Raw genomic sequence first — 15,574 nt, 5'->3', positions numbered from 1 at the left:
CATATCACAAAAAAAAAAAAAAAAAAAAAAAATACTTTGTTTCAGTAAAAAATATTATTAAATTAATTGCAGATTAATCCTTTCCACTTTAAATTAAAGTATAAATTCTATGGGAGCTAACAGAAAATTAGAGAGATACATATTATGTTATGACTGATGGCCTTTATAATATTATGAGTGAATTAATTATATGACTATCAAAATTTGAGGTTTTAAAATATTTTGATGAAGAAGCTATTAAAGCAGGAATTGCATAAAATATTTAATTAAAATTTTAACGGACATTAAGATTGGCGAACCGCCTGGTCGCCATAGGCGGCTAGTATTTATATAATGTAATATAATAAGGAATAGAGGCTGTTACAAATAACATTAGAAGTTAGTACTAATTTTAGAATACATTTGAATTAAATTGGATCAGTTCATTAGCAGTAAAAAAAAAAAGTAATCATGAATATTAGATAAAATGAATAATAAATGTAAATTTTAGGTGTTATCTGATAACATCTAAGAACTATGACAATTTACAGAAATTAGTACCAAAATTTTAAAGATATATCCACAAGATTTTTTTTGTATTAATATTTCCTTTCAGAATTATTCTGTCAGCAAACACATTTTCTAGCATCATTTATGTTTTCCAAAGAATCGTGCACATTGCATAGAAGTGGGTAGTAAAATTCCTAATTCAAATGTAAAGATAGTTCTAAAAATTTCAGAAGTTAAATAAAATCCATAATAGCATGAAAATTATGATAAATATTTATTAATTAATATCACAACCATGAATATATATACAATATGCTCATATAAATAATCAAATGTTATTTTTATATATTGGTGTCCCAATGTCTTCACTTTTAGCAAACCTGTAATAAAAGTAAGATAAATGAATAATTATTTAGCTAAGATAAATCAATTATCTAAACAAGTTTGTAAAATCTAAAACATATTAAAAACCAGTTATTTCTGATATGAACATAGCCAATTGCATTTTTAATTGTTTACAATAAATGCAAATAAAGTGGAAGTTAATTAGCATATCCATGCTTATGAATTAGGAAATATCACTTTCATAAAACATCTTTTATGTGTGTCAATCAGGTGAATTCTTAAATTTTTTTATTTTGCACTGTAACTTGTTTTGTTAAAGTGCTAATTTGTATTTGTGCTAAAGCTTTTATTTATTAAATCATTTTGCGATTAAATTAGAAGTTGAGTTACATTAGCTATAGATAGCAGAAAAGATAGAATATTATATTGGAGTAGAAGAAGAAGAATTTGTTTCATTAGAAACAAATTCTTTTCTTTCCTTTTATAAGCCATAGTGATTTTTTTAAACCTTTATAGGCTTTATGCATTGTATTGTTCAAAATCTTTTATCTATTTGCTTGAATAATAATAATAATAAAAGGATTTCCTACTGTTTTCATAGAGGCCGGCAAATTTAAATAGTATTTTTTAAGTACAAAGAACTTCTTATTACTCTATAAAATTACAGGCAGCAAAAATCTCAAAATACTCTTGGGAAAATTGGATTTCATTGGAGAAGCAAAGCTCCTCCCTCTTTTCACGTCATTGGTGGATAAGATAATTTCTTTCATTTCTTCATTTGTAATTAATCTATTCATCATACATTTGCAGATTTGGTAAAAGAACGTAATATATGATTCATATCACACAGGCATGATTGGTTGGTTTTAGTTTGGCAAGAATAATTTCTTATATTATGCTAAATAAGCGTTATGACTTCAAATAATAAAACAACATGAGATTAAAAAATACAGTTTAACACTATGAGTTCTAATGAGAATATGACTCTGGGAAATCAGACTTAATTCCCCATATAATAAATAAAACCTATGTTTATATGAGTTATCATAGGAAGAACCATTTTCTATGGGATTTAAAATTTCAATCATGGGAAAGTCGAGTTGAAAACATTCAGGGCAAGAATGCACATCACATTATAATGGAATGAAATGTTTTAAAAATTTGCATATAAAATTAAAAGTGCTAAATTTTTTAATACTATTCAAAATTTTGTTTAATAATCTTCTAAAGAATAGTTTATAAAACTTTATTGTCTTTATATATAGGAAAATAGTAATTTAAATGCATTTTTTCTTTGGTAATCACAGGCAATGCTAAAAATGTGATGAAGTTTTTACCTTCATCTTCTTTCTCGAGAATAAGATCGATTTCTTCTATCTCTGCTATATCTTGGACTGCGGCTTCTACTTCTAGAATATCTGGATCGGCTGCAAAGTGAACACATTTAACATTTTTTTTAAACATTAAAAAAAGCAACATTAATATAATTTGAACATTCTTGCAAAATTTTTGAAAGTTTTCCATTATAATTCATTCAGTATCTATGTATTAACACTACTACAAAATTAAAGAAAACAAAACAGGATAAGAATGGGGGAAAAAATTATAAAGGCTGTGGATAAGTTTTAATCCTTTGTACACTGAATGCAGTTGACCACTAACTTTAATAAAGTACAACTACCATAAAGTAACGATGGCGAAAAGGAAGCAAGGAAATAAAGTGAATAACCTTTATTGAAGCATGTTGATCGGGGTGTTATAGATGAGGAATATGGTAGGAGGGAGTATGAGAAAGCTGTGGTGGCAGCCGCCGGATATAATTTTCAGAGGTGGAACACGCGGATTCCTGATGGAGAGCTATGCTAGTAAGCTTGTTCTTTCAGGAAGGAAAGTGGATGAGCCGCAGTTATCTGTTTATGTAATTGCAGTTGATAGATGTGATGTCTTCGTTGCGATGTTTCGAAGAGTGGGTGGTCCTAAGCAGCCATATTTTGATTAAATTGTCGCTGGGAAGCACGCAGCACTGAAATTTGCGAATGAGGCTGGCTGCCTTGCGAAGTAATTGATGAGAATGCCTGAAAGGTTTTCATTAAGTAAAATTAGCATATAAAATTCTAAAAAGGAAACAGATTAGGACTGGTCTGCTAAAATACTATTAAAAAAATGGACATTTTGAAGGTATTTCTAAGCCCGAAGCAATGTATAATAATTTCAAATTCAAAGGATTTTAGCACAAAATGTTAAAAATTTTAACAAGCATATCCTTTAACAATAATTTATCACATTGAAAATTAGATAATAAATATAATTATTCTAACTATTCAGATACATAAATTGAAAACAATATAATAAACTATAAGACACATCAATAAACAATTAAATTATTTAAACTGTAAATTTCTTGAAAGTACAGTTAGATCTCATTATAATGAGGAAATAATAAAATAGAGTTTACACCTAAATTTTATAAAAACACTAAGTAATAATTAAATATTGTCAAAAATATAAAAATAGATTTAACATAAAAGATACAATTAAAATTATCTTTTCCCATCAAAATTAATATATTTAAATTATCTAGCAAAAAATATTTAATATTACAAGTAAACTTTCAATCAACTAAAAATTCAATTTGTCAATTTTTCAATCAGTAATAAAAAAAAAAGAGAGAGTTCATTAACAGAAATTCTACTCTCGTATTTTGATTAAAGAATCAACCATCACTTTCCTTTTTTTTTGTAACAGTAAAAATTACATTAGTATTATTGCTTCTTCTCATTAGTAAAGTTATTTTAATATAAAAATTCCTTTAGCAGAACCCATTTAAAATAAACCAACAATGAAGATTCCATGAAGGAGACATTATCTCCTGAGAATGATTACAATTTTGATCATGATACCTGATATCATAACTTTGGAATAATTTACAATAAAGAAAATAATCTAAAAATTATATAATAGAAATTTAAACAATGAAAAATTTGAAGAGGTTATTCCACTTTTTTCAGACACAAAGTACTATATTCTAAAATTTTATTAATGCTTTGAAAACAGTGAACTCTATTTGATTAACAAAGCTGTATTTAATCATTAACTGATATAGGGAGGATTAAATATTTGAAAAATTCTTAAACAACAATCTGTATGCATATTAATTTTACAAAATAAGAAATGTATTAATATGTGATGTGGATAAATGTTTAATAAAAAAAAAAAATGTTTTCACAACTATGAAGTAATAATACACAAGTACTATCTGTGTTAGTACATATGTAATGTTATAACCATCTTTATTACTTTTAAAATGAAATATTAGATTTTTGATATATAATTAGGTAAAATAATTATATATTAATAATAATAAAATATAATATATTTAGGTAAAGAAATAACTGAATTAAATTTTCTTTAATAAAGCTAAAAGTCATAATGATCAGAAGAAATATATATGAATGTTAAAATGTCATTTTGGTAGTGATATTCTTCATCATTTAATCATCATTGTAATAATATAATATTTATGGTCCTCTTGATAAATGGCTAACAAATGAAACCCTAACGAACAATCTTAGGATTTTCTACAAAATGGAACTTGATTTAATCTGAAAATTGCCACGTAAATTGGTGCCATAGATATTAAAAAGTTCCAATAGCTCTTGTGTTTGAAATGACACATTAGTAGAATGTCTCAACAAATCCTTGAATTTAAAATAAGCATTAAGCATAAGCAAAATTTCAGCAACAATGAACATTTCTGATTCCCAGATAAATACTTTTTTTAGCTTTTGAGCATTAAAACAACAAAAAATTTTAATTAAAAAACTAACACATTTTAAATAATGTTCTTAAATACAAAATAAATAATCTAAGTTCCTGAAAATGGGAAATCAGCTACTATAAATAATTTCCAAACAAATTTAATGCAAATATCATAAAATATTTCATTGTCATCATTGTTTAAAAATTTAATTGGAATCTTGGATATACTTGGATGGACATTAAGCATAATCTTGGATTTATAGGATCTCTTAAATAATCAAGAAAAATACTATATTAACAGTCAAGAAAAATACTGTTTAAAAACTATTAATCGAAAAAATTAATTAAAGAATTCATATAAATTATTTTATCCATTCTTGATTGTTAACATCATATAAGCTCTCACTTTATAGGCTGTTGAAATTTATTTCCTTCATTTTTTATTAAAAGGGCCCCAATCATCATCAGACTTTAAGAATGATGAATGTTGATGCTACTAGAATCATACATCTATTACCATCATCAGATATCTTATATATGCATGATTCTGTTAGCGACAACATTCATCATTACAATTTAAAAATGAGTATTATGGCATATTTCTGTATGGATCTTGTTCAAAATATGGTACCATTTTTTTTTATATAATGTAGTATGTAATTATTGCTCATAGTTTAGAGGAAGTTCTGAAACCAATAAAAAATCTAAATTACAAATATTTATCAGAAAAATCTATCAGTTTTATCAAATTAATGATTATTTCAACCTCTATTTTCTGTGTACTTATAATAGATTTCAAAACAAAAGAAGCATTCAAATTAATAACCGAAATCTATAATAAATAGCAGACATTTAAAATCAAGATTATCTTCATAAATTTAAAAAACTTTCATAATGTTTTAGCTTTAAAATTTTTAACTAACCGGGCTGGTGAGCGACGACTATCACTTCTTCTGTCCCTTCTAGTTTTGCCATGTGACATCTCAACTCGAATTCTTTGTCCACATAAGCGCCTTTATACAAGAAAGCATCATTATTAATTGCTGGGTAAAAATAATTATTTCAATAATGTAGGTAAAATAGATATTTTATTGAACTAATAAGAATGGAAGCTTACGTTCCATCAAGTTCAGCAACAGCCTCTTCAGCATCACGACGGTCTTCGAATTCGACAAAGGCAAATCCTGGTGGATTGCGAGCAATCCAAACATTTCGAAGTGGCCCATATCTTGAAAAAAGTGATTCAATATCATCTTTTGTAGTCCTGCTACTAATACTTCCAATGTATACTTTACATTCCAAGTCCCAATCACTAAATCTCCTTGACATTCTACAAAAATAAATATGTATACAGGAGAATGTATATGTTTATAAATATGTATACTGGAGAATATGTTACTACAGTAGATTTTTGTTAACCCGGCACAAGCTAAGAATCCGTTCAGGAGCATACGCCGGAAAACAAACCTCATTCCTTCCTTTCTTGTTATTACAGTTGATAACGAAGAAGTAAAAATGCATTTGATATTACATGATATAAAGTAAAACAAAACTAATTTTGTTATGTAAGATTTTCCTCGTGTCAACTGCAGAACAAGAATTTTGACAAGCAAAACTATCAGATGCATTAATAAATAATTTAATTAAAACAAGTAGTTAAGTCTTTAAAGCTGACATCTTACATTGAAATAACTTTTTTGGAAAATTCTTTCAAATAAGAAAAAAAAAAAAAAAAAAAAACAATATACATCAGATGATATAATATGAATAGTTTATGCCTAAACAAAAATACAGACTTTTGTATTTTGGATAGATTTTAATGTTTGCAAAATCACAGATTAATTTTTAGGAATGAAATCAATAGATAAAAATATATGGACTGTTAATGCTGAAAATGGTCTAAATCCATTAAAAAATGATATATAATATAATCTGTGATTAATTCAGTGTAAAATTTTTAATAATAATTAATTAATATTTAATAATGTTTTTATCAATGTTTTATTTAATTTAAAACTGATCAATTAAAGAAAGTGAGTAGGATTGATTAAAAATTTTTCTTGACACAAGGAAAAATAGACTTGCATCACTTTCAAAATTGACACTGAAGCTTTTCTTGGGCTAGAAATTTTCATTTCATGTAAAGTAAATTACACCATAAAAGAGAAAATTAAGTTTTAAAATTAAAAATAAACACATTCAATCTATTTAAAATTTCTGTGATAAAAGATAATAATTTTAGATTTCTTATTGCTATGCATACATATATAAACTTATTTATATTTTTTATAAGAAATTATTGCATTTTGCTGAAAATTATAAAAATTTCATAATTATATTATTATATATCTTATGATCTATCAAGAATATTTTCATTAATTTTTCAGAGATAAATAAGAGAGATATTTTCTTATAAAATTTTAATAAAACGTTAGAAATATTCAACATATTTTTTAACGATAAAAAAAAATTAAAAGTGGCATATTTTTAATTCATAAGTTTTTAAATCTTAATTTAAAATTATTGATGAAATTATCACTTTTTTTGTAATTATAAATATGAGTGTTCCCCCTAAAAAATTTATTAATTTCAATAATTATGATTTTCAAGTTTCTGAATGAAATACACATTATCAAGATAAATATTCTGCCTGAATTAAATGAAAAGCACTTAAAAAATTTTAAAAAAATTAGCATAAAATAATCATTTTGATTTCAGCATTCATAACTTAAATTCCAAAGTAATAAATAAAAAAACAAGAAAATAAAAATACCTGAGATCAGCAAATATTTCAAATTAAAACTCACGGCAAATTACAAAAAAATAACGCTGCTCCTTTATAAAATATGAATAAAATGATAATAATTCCTTCGAGAATAATAATTAATCTGTTAGCGTACACTCTGCTGCGAATAATAACTTGCGCTCAAACTTATTCTATTTTTGAACCGACTTTTGAGTTGTTGCCCAAATCTGTTTCGTTTTTGCTACGACACAGGTGTATGACGCAAACATTCCTTACTCTCGTCCTCTGTTCTTACGATTATTTACCTGCCTTGATCTTGAAGGGAGTTACTGGAATATTTGGGTTTGAGACTATACAGATGCAGCTGTTGGCGGGCAAAACAAACAGATCTACTGTCGTAGAATGTTTATGTAAGTACTTTTTTAACGAACAATGCCTCTTTTTAGATTGTTTGAATTATATAATTTTTATTTTGTAATATACATACATACATAAGGGCAAAGCTGAAAAAAAGCGGTGGTTGATATTGTTCGAAGTTAATAATATCATTTTGTTGACGATTGAAGCATTATATAATGTTTTTTACCAACATATAGAGCAATAGCCCACCTGAAAATTTTAATTTTAAAAAGAATTCTTCCCGAATCTTTCTTTTAGATCATCTTATTGCATTCGTCATTAATGAGGTCTTGTGTTAATGATTTATTTTCATGTCTTTATGTAGCAAAGCAATATATATATATATTTTGGTTTGCAATTAAGAGTTTTTCTTTTTGTTATTTTAAAGATTTATTCTTCCGATAAGATTATTATTTTTGTTTTATCGCACTTGAAATACTCGTAATGTGTCTTGATATTGTTTATTTACTTTTAATTTGTGATATATGCATGCATTTAATTCTTTTCGCTAATGACAAGTAGCTAAATTACTATGTTGTTGATAAAGTAAATATTATATCATTTACAGTTGCAAACATTAAATATATTTTTAGGTTTAATGATTATTTTACTTCTTAGCATTTTTTTTTTCAGATATGAGAGTATTGCAGAAATAAAAGATTAAAAATCTGATTTTTTTTTCAAATTTATTTAAATTTTATAATAGTTTGAACATTATATTTCATGCTGTTCGCAACTTTGTTATTTAACTGCTTTAACACTGTTACATCTTATTCTTGTTTGAAAAAAGTTAGTTTTTATCCTTAATTTTCAATTTAGTATAAAAAGAATAATCTGTCTGCATCTGTGATAAATAATTGACTTGTATTTATCTTGGATGGTATTTTCAAAATAACTAAACTTTTTTAAGATATTGAGATTAAAATTAATAATATACTCTAATATAATTCAAAAATTATATAAACTACAAATATTTTAGAAAAGTTGCTTAAAAATTCCTTTGAAAGTAAGAAAGGAAGCATCTATATTATTAACTAGTAGACTTCTTATATCTATCTTATATAACTCGCCACCTCGAAAATATTTTAAAATGTGCCGGATGCAATGCAGTAGCACTCTTTGTGGTTCGTACATGATAGTGCCTGTGCACTTTCCCCTCACTAGGTGTGATAATCATCTCGATGTTAGATATCTAAAGCCCCGTTTCGACTACCCGTGCTCGCCTTGAGACAGACGCATTTTGCCATCTTTCTTGTGGTTTTCCGGGGTTCTTTGATGTCTGTTCAATTTAACCGAAAGTTTGTGGGAAATTCCCGATCGTCGTTCACAAAGGAGAGTGGTCCTACAGTAGGTAAGATGCAGATTTAGGACCATATCTGTAAAGGCAACAGGCCGTTGGAACGGGGCTTAAGGAGGTATAATGGACGCGCGGGATCCATTGTTTGGGTTCCATTTTTTGGGAATCTTAATATGTGTGACTTTTCCTTCTGAGTTCACTTTAAGTCATTCGTTTACGCTACACCTATGGACAAAACAGAGAATCTCTTAGAGAGAATTGTTATCGTTGCAGCAGATCTCAAAAGCACAACTCGTGAAAATCGTTTTTGCATCGTGGAAAAGCATGAAAGACGCCAACTTCCAACAATTTTTGTATTAATTAATCAAATAAATCATTTTGTCGTTATTATTACACTTTCTATCATTCCAGCATGATATTTTCGAAATTTTCATTGTCAGCGCTATTTGGGACACTATGTTGCATTGTAATTTTTGCTTCTCTTGGTTTCTGCTAACAATCCTCTGAGTTTATCGTTCCATTAACTGATCACCTGTATGCATTGGAAGCTGGGAATAAACAATTTTTATTTTAATTTCTTGTAATTAAAGATAAAATATTGTAATTGTCAAAAAATTCGAACTCAAGGTTTTGTGATTATTTAATGTTTCAAACCTTTCCCGAGTTCTAAAAATACATTTTTTTGGAATTATGTTTGACCGAGATTACGATTACACAAAAACGCTTTAAGTTGAATGTGTAAAATTTGAAATAGAATATTTTCATGAAATTTGTTGATTTCCATCAAATTTTGAACGAAATCCATTGAAAGGAAGTCTGTCTGTCCGGATAACCAAATGTAGGTTAATGCAACAGCTACAAAACAAAGAGAGTTAGATGAACAAAGTTTGCTATACATATTTAACAAATCTAAATTGCAGATATAAATCAAATTTAGAACCAAATGCATCAATGGGTCGACTATCCTGTCGATCCATTTTATCACAAACATTTAAATGTGATAACTCAAAATGCAACAAAATTTGGTATGTATATTTATGGTTCTGTGTCAAATTTTGGTTTAATTCAATTGGGGAAAAAAAAAGCTTCTAAAATTCATGCTTGATTTCTTGGTATTTGTGTATTAGCGGCATTCCAGTGAATCAACCCTACACTCCACCCCCAAAGCATCAATGTTCATGTTAATAAGTTTACATGTAATTATTATCAGGACCGTCTTTTAGTCGATTGAACTGATTGCTTCCTATAGGGCCTCTTCATGTAAGATGCCCCCACGCCAAAATGCTACAAAAATGCATTCGAAATAAAACCAAGAATCAGTTTATTTTTTAGTAGTTAATTATACGATTTTTTAATGTTTTAAAATTCGGTCTTCCTGTGTGTAAATAAAATTTTCTATATGGTCCATTTTTTTACAGCGATTAGTTTGCAGAGATGCAGCAGCCAAAAATGAATAAATGAATAAAAATAGAATAAACAGACAGAAAAAGAAAAGGATGTTGTTTAGTCAAGTTTCACAAAGGCCGCCACTTCATGCATAAAACAACCACGCTCAACAGCCTAGTCTTGCATAGAAAAGGTTGCGTGTTTGCAACATAGCATTTATTGCTACGGTGCTGATTTGTTTAAAAAAAGGCGCAGGAATTTCTAGCAGTTCTGTGCATGGGTGTAAATTCTTCCTTTTTTTCCCCTCTCACACACATCCTGTCTTATGAATACTGTCTTATGTGTAAGAGGACCTACTCGCTATTGATAAGCTGGCAAACGGGATAGTTCGCCGTTGGTGTAATTCGATGCTTCTTTCAGTTTGCAACATTTTTGAAAAAAGGTTTCCAAATAGATAGACAATAACAGAATTTTTATCTCGAAAATGCAGTTAAGAAATCTCTAAATTCTTATTAGATAAATATTTCGAACTGCTACCAATGTTAGGACAGCAGTTTAGAAGAAAACATTTGCGTTTCAATGTAGAAAGTGATTTAAAACAGAAAAAAATCTTCTAAATATGCATACAGTGCCTTCTAAAATCATTGTTGAACATTGATCGTTAAACCATTATTGTTATTTTGTAACTTGGTTGATTCGAAAGTTTTTATTTCTAATTCGTGGGCAATTTGAATTTTTCTCTGATTCTTCGAATGTCTTATTATTATAATATTGAAATATCGTCTATGTAAAACGAATTTATTATTATTTTTACTTTCTCGTTTACATAGTATAGGGAAAGTGTAGTAATAGTTAAAAAATTTCGAAATCGAGCTTGTGAAGAATTTTTACGTTTTACATCTCAATGAGTTCGAAATATACACTTTTGGCAAATGTCTGTGACAGAGATAACTCAAAAATGATTTGAATTAGACGGTTGAAGTTTAGTATTTGGTCTTTAGATCAAATTTGCAGATTTCTATCAAATTTTGAATAAAATTGTTTAGAAATCTGGCTGTTCAAACATAAGTTCGAATAATGCTATAACTACACAACGAAGAGAGCTAGATAGATAAGATTTAACATCTATAGTGTAGACACCTGTCAAATTTTGAGCCAACCAACCCTGGGCTACTGTCTGTCGGTCTGTATTTTCAAAAATAAGTAAAATGATAATTCAAAAACGCACTGATTTAAATATGTCAAATTTGGTATGAGAATTTGTGACTACAAGTGCAGTTTTGTGTCAAATTTTTTCCCAATCAGTTGTGAGAAACGTTTCTGAAATAAAAATTCGGTTTTTAGTTGTTATTAATATATGGCAGGTATTAATCGCCAAATATTCTGATGACATGATAGATTCAGTAAAAATGCTAAAATCGCGCCAAAAGTTAATATTTCGTAACTATTCATCAAAATTATGTAAGGTGTTCTCTGGCATGACAAGTTCATTCAAGAGTATGCGACAAAGTTTTCCGAAGACCCAGTTAATTAAATCTTAAATCACTTAAAAAACAATTAAAACTGCAATATGTGTTTGACTTGAAAAGAAGATTTCCAGTAAAGAACGCTAGTGGCATATAACTACCTACCATGTATCTACTCTAGTACCATGTAAGGCGTTCTCTGTCATGACAAATTTATTGGAGAATATACGAGAAAGTTTTGATTTTACCACTGCCGCTTGTCTTTAGTTTAAAGTCATCTACTCAAAGGTGCAAATCGCAATTCAAAAAATTTCCCAGTTGTTTTCATTAGTTACGTAAACACAACTAGCGATTCTGAATGAATAGCGTTTTAGTTCATTTTCTCCCACACTTGGTATTCAGCGTATTTAATAATAATAAAAAATTCTTAATTTGAAAAAAGTTTATTATAGTTATTATTACAAAATTATTAAAATTTTATCATTAAATATTATTTTATTATATTTTTAATTTTTATGGTTTATAAAAATTAAATTATGTAATATTTATTAAAATTTTTAAGTATTACGAATAAATTTTTCATTGCCTGTTTTAGTTTAAAATTCGTCGTTTTCTCTATCTGCATTTTTAGAAATTTTTATTAATTTGAATTTTTGGATAAATTTAATTTTTATGGCAGCTTCAAATGAGTTAAATTTCGCAATTTTTCTTTATTTTGCATTGCTTTATTTGCATTGAAAAACATGATTTGTTTTAATAGATTTAAATTCTGTAAATATGTATAAATATAAATTACTTTTGGTTGCTCATAATAAAACGCATTAATAATAATAATAATAAAAAATGGTGGTGGGGGGGGGGAAAGAAAGGAAAAAGTTTCAAATGTTTGGGAGATAATTTTTTTTCTTTTGCTTGATTAACACAGACATAATAAGGATGTATGAAAATTCAATTTCACTTAACTTTCGAAGCAGTTTTTCTTAAAGATGAAGATAATTTTGGTAATTTAAAATAATACGACGTAGCTGTTTCCTGCCAAATCATTTACATAATAATTTTTATTTAAATCTAAAAATCGTACATTTTTTATTCATCACTTATTTGATATACCTTACTTATTTCTTTATTTAATGAAATTTTCAGTGGATGGAATTAATGGAGTGTCTTTCTTTCTTTCTTTTTTTTTCTTTCACTCACTTCTTCACGTGGTAAAGATTTGAAATTGAACACATATATGTATTTCTTATGACTATATAGATACTATTTAATTTTTTAAAAATTTATTTAAAATTGATCTGTTAATTAATTTAAATTTTAATTTCATTTGAGCATTATCGTAGCTACAGGACAGCAATAGTACTCCCAGGGCAAAGTTTTAGAGGGCACCTTAGGGGCATTGTCAATTTTTGAAATTAAATACATTGTTGAAGGAAAAAAATTATATCATGCCTCTTGAACTATTTACCCATCTAAACGAAAGATGATGACAGGGAGTGAAGAAAGCATATTATGCCACGAGCATCATTCACTTTTATTATTTTATCGTATATGTAGCATAGAGAAAGTATAGTAATCGTGAAAAAAATTCGAACTCGAGATTTTGACGAATTTCTATGTATCAGACCTCCCTCAGATCGAAAAATACATTTTTGGAAAGTATCCGTTTGTGTATTCGTCGGTGACAAAAATAGTACAAACGGGCTTTGAAATTTGGTATACGGTCTTTACACCAAATTTGTAGATTTCCATCAAATTTTGATCAAAATCCATTCAGATTGATTCCGTCTGTCTGACTGTTCGAATATAAGTTAACACGATAACTACCAAACGAAGAGAGCTAGTTAGATAAATTTCGGTACACATATTTAACATCTATATTGGAAAAAAAGAGGTTGTTTGTCTGTCGGTCTGTTCTTTCAGAAACATGTAAAACGTCATCATTCAAATATGCATTGACTTTAATATATCACATTTGGAATGAAAGTTTGTGACAGTAAGTGCAGTTTTGTGTCAAATTTTTATCTCAATCGGTTGAGAAAAACGTATTTAAAACACAAATTCAATTTTCGAGTACTATAAAGCGCATGCCAGAGATGAATCGCCAAGGATGACACGATAGATTCAGTAAAAATGCTAAATTCACGCCAAAAGTTAATATTTCGCAACTATTGTTCGCCAATGCCTTGTAAGGCGTCCTTTGACATGAGCCAAATTTATTAGAGAGCATGCGAGAAACTTTTGGGAAGACCATTCACTCTGGTTACGTCACTAATGTAAATAATTTGGTTGTGACTTTGAAAAAAAAAAATATTTTATGATTCAGTAATATATTTGATAATAAGTAATGACTAAAATTTAGAAAAAATAAAAATAAAAATCTTATATTTCTTTTCTAATAAACGCGTTTAAAAAAATATTTTTTAAATTAAATTTATTAAATATACCTTTTGAAATTTGACTGAAATCTATTAATTATAGAATATTTTTCACAACCGGGACCCGTACTTCTTAAGGTCGATCTTCATTATTGTTCATGAATGGTATGCGTTTAATAAGTACATTTAACAGACAGTATGTGAAAAAAGTTCGGAGAGATTACTTCCCTGGTTTGAAAATTTAATTAACTAAAAATTAAGCAGAATCGTGGTGGTTTTTTGCTTAATTTCCGGAAATTTTATAGCTTAAAAATGATTTTTTTCATCATTTTAAAATATCAAAAATTATTTGTTCGATGATTCCATTTTTTTTACCTTACCTCCCATTTTTAATCAATTTTCAAGAAAACACTTTGATCTCATTTTAAAGCAATATATTTCATCTTGGTTTTTCCATTGTTGGTAATTAAAATTGAGGTATTTTACTCCAGAATTAAACGATTGTAAACATTTTTTTTAAAGTGTGCCCATTTTTATTTTAAATATTGCTGCTCTTCGATGTAATATAATCGAACATATAAAGGTATAGAAAGAAAATTAGGCAAACGCATAGCACATTGAGCATAACTGTGTAAGGCTTCTATAATAGTATGAGTAATATGTCTATCAAAATTTGAAATTTAAAAATATTTTTCCGAGGAAGCATCACAACATAATTCTTTAACATTTTCTAGGGCCGTGGGAAGTATGCTTCCCACCAAATTTATCAATCTTTGTATGAAATGATGTAGGTTGGCATAAGTTCTGACACATTTTTTTAGTCAGTCAGAAACTTAAATGCTTCAGTTCTCTATCTCAGACAAATTGATGTGTCTTGATTCGTTATTTAATTATTGATCAGCCAAATTAATTAATTATTCAAATTAAATTTATCTAATAAGCTAAATGAATCCCTTTTCTTATTCTAATTTCAAGCCTAAAAATATTTTAACATAATATGACTAGAAAAAAATAACCCTTTAAAGGGTTAAAATATTTAAATGAAACTTTTAGCAACTATTATTTTCAGCGAATCAATTTGTCGCCAAAAGCGGCGACTTATAAATAGTTTTTTTTATGAAAGAATATTGCTTGTCTTATTTAGTATGAGATGATATCATCAATAATACAGACCAGAGACAACTAGAACAAATTTTTATCTTTGATATATATAGATTTGCATTTTCATAACAAAATTCGTTTAAACAAACAAAACAGAATAGAACATCATTATCCGCATATAATATGAAGATGAGAAATATAACAACACGGC

General features: G+C 27.5%; 1 protein-coding gene across 2 annotated transcripts; it reads right to left on the bottom strand.

The window, feature by feature from the left end:
- Positions 1 to 746: 746 nt before the first annotated feature.
- On the bottom strand, positions 747 to 7,569 carry LOC129981815 (RNA-binding protein 1-like). 2 transcript variants are annotated; one of them, XM_056092842.1, is made up of 5 exons: positions 7,367 to 7,569; positions 5,711 to 5,923; positions 5,517 to 5,606; positions 2,172 to 2,261; positions 747 to 869 (listed from the first exon to the last, which is right to left on the bottom strand). In XM_056092842.1, the coding sequence occupies exons 2-4, from the start codon at positions 5,920 to 5,922 to the stop codon at positions 2,174 to 2,176; spliced, it is 390 nt and encodes a 129-aa protein (XP_055948817.1). In that variant the 5' UTR covers position 5,923; positions 7,367 to 7,569; the 3' UTR covers positions 747 to 869; positions 2,172 to 2,173. The 2 variants fall into 2 exon arrangements, with proteins under 2 accessions (XP_055948817.1, XP_055948816.1); XM_056092841.1 differs by lacking the exons at positions 747 to 869; positions 2,172 to 2,261 and adding an exon at positions 2,268 to 2,909.
- Positions 7,570 to 15,574: the final 8,005 nt, after the last annotated feature.

This window comes from Argiope bruennichi, chromosome 8 (genome assembly GCF_947563725.1).
Source record: "Argiope bruennichi chromosome 8, qqArgBrue1.1, whole genome shotgun sequence".
NCBI lineage: Eukaryota > Metazoa > Arthropoda > Arachnida > Araneae > Araneidae > Argiope > Argiope bruennichi.
The sequence above is the reverse complement of the archived record's forward strand: the minus strand, read 5'-3'. Positions and strand labels throughout refer to the sequence as shown.

Coding starts and splice junctions, on each gene's coding strand:
- LOC129981815 (XM_056092841.1), bottom strand. CDS start 5,922: ATGTCAAGGAGATTTAGTGATTGGGACTTGGAATGTAAAGTATACATT. Junction 5,607..5,710: donor GTTGCTGAACTTGATGGAAC/GTAAGCTTCCAT, acceptor TCTTGTATAAAG/GCGCTTATGTGGACAAAGAA. Junction 2,910..5,516: donor AGTCGTCGCTCACCAGCCCG/GTTAGTTAAAAA, acceptor AAAACCTTTCAG/GCATTCTCATCAATTACTTC.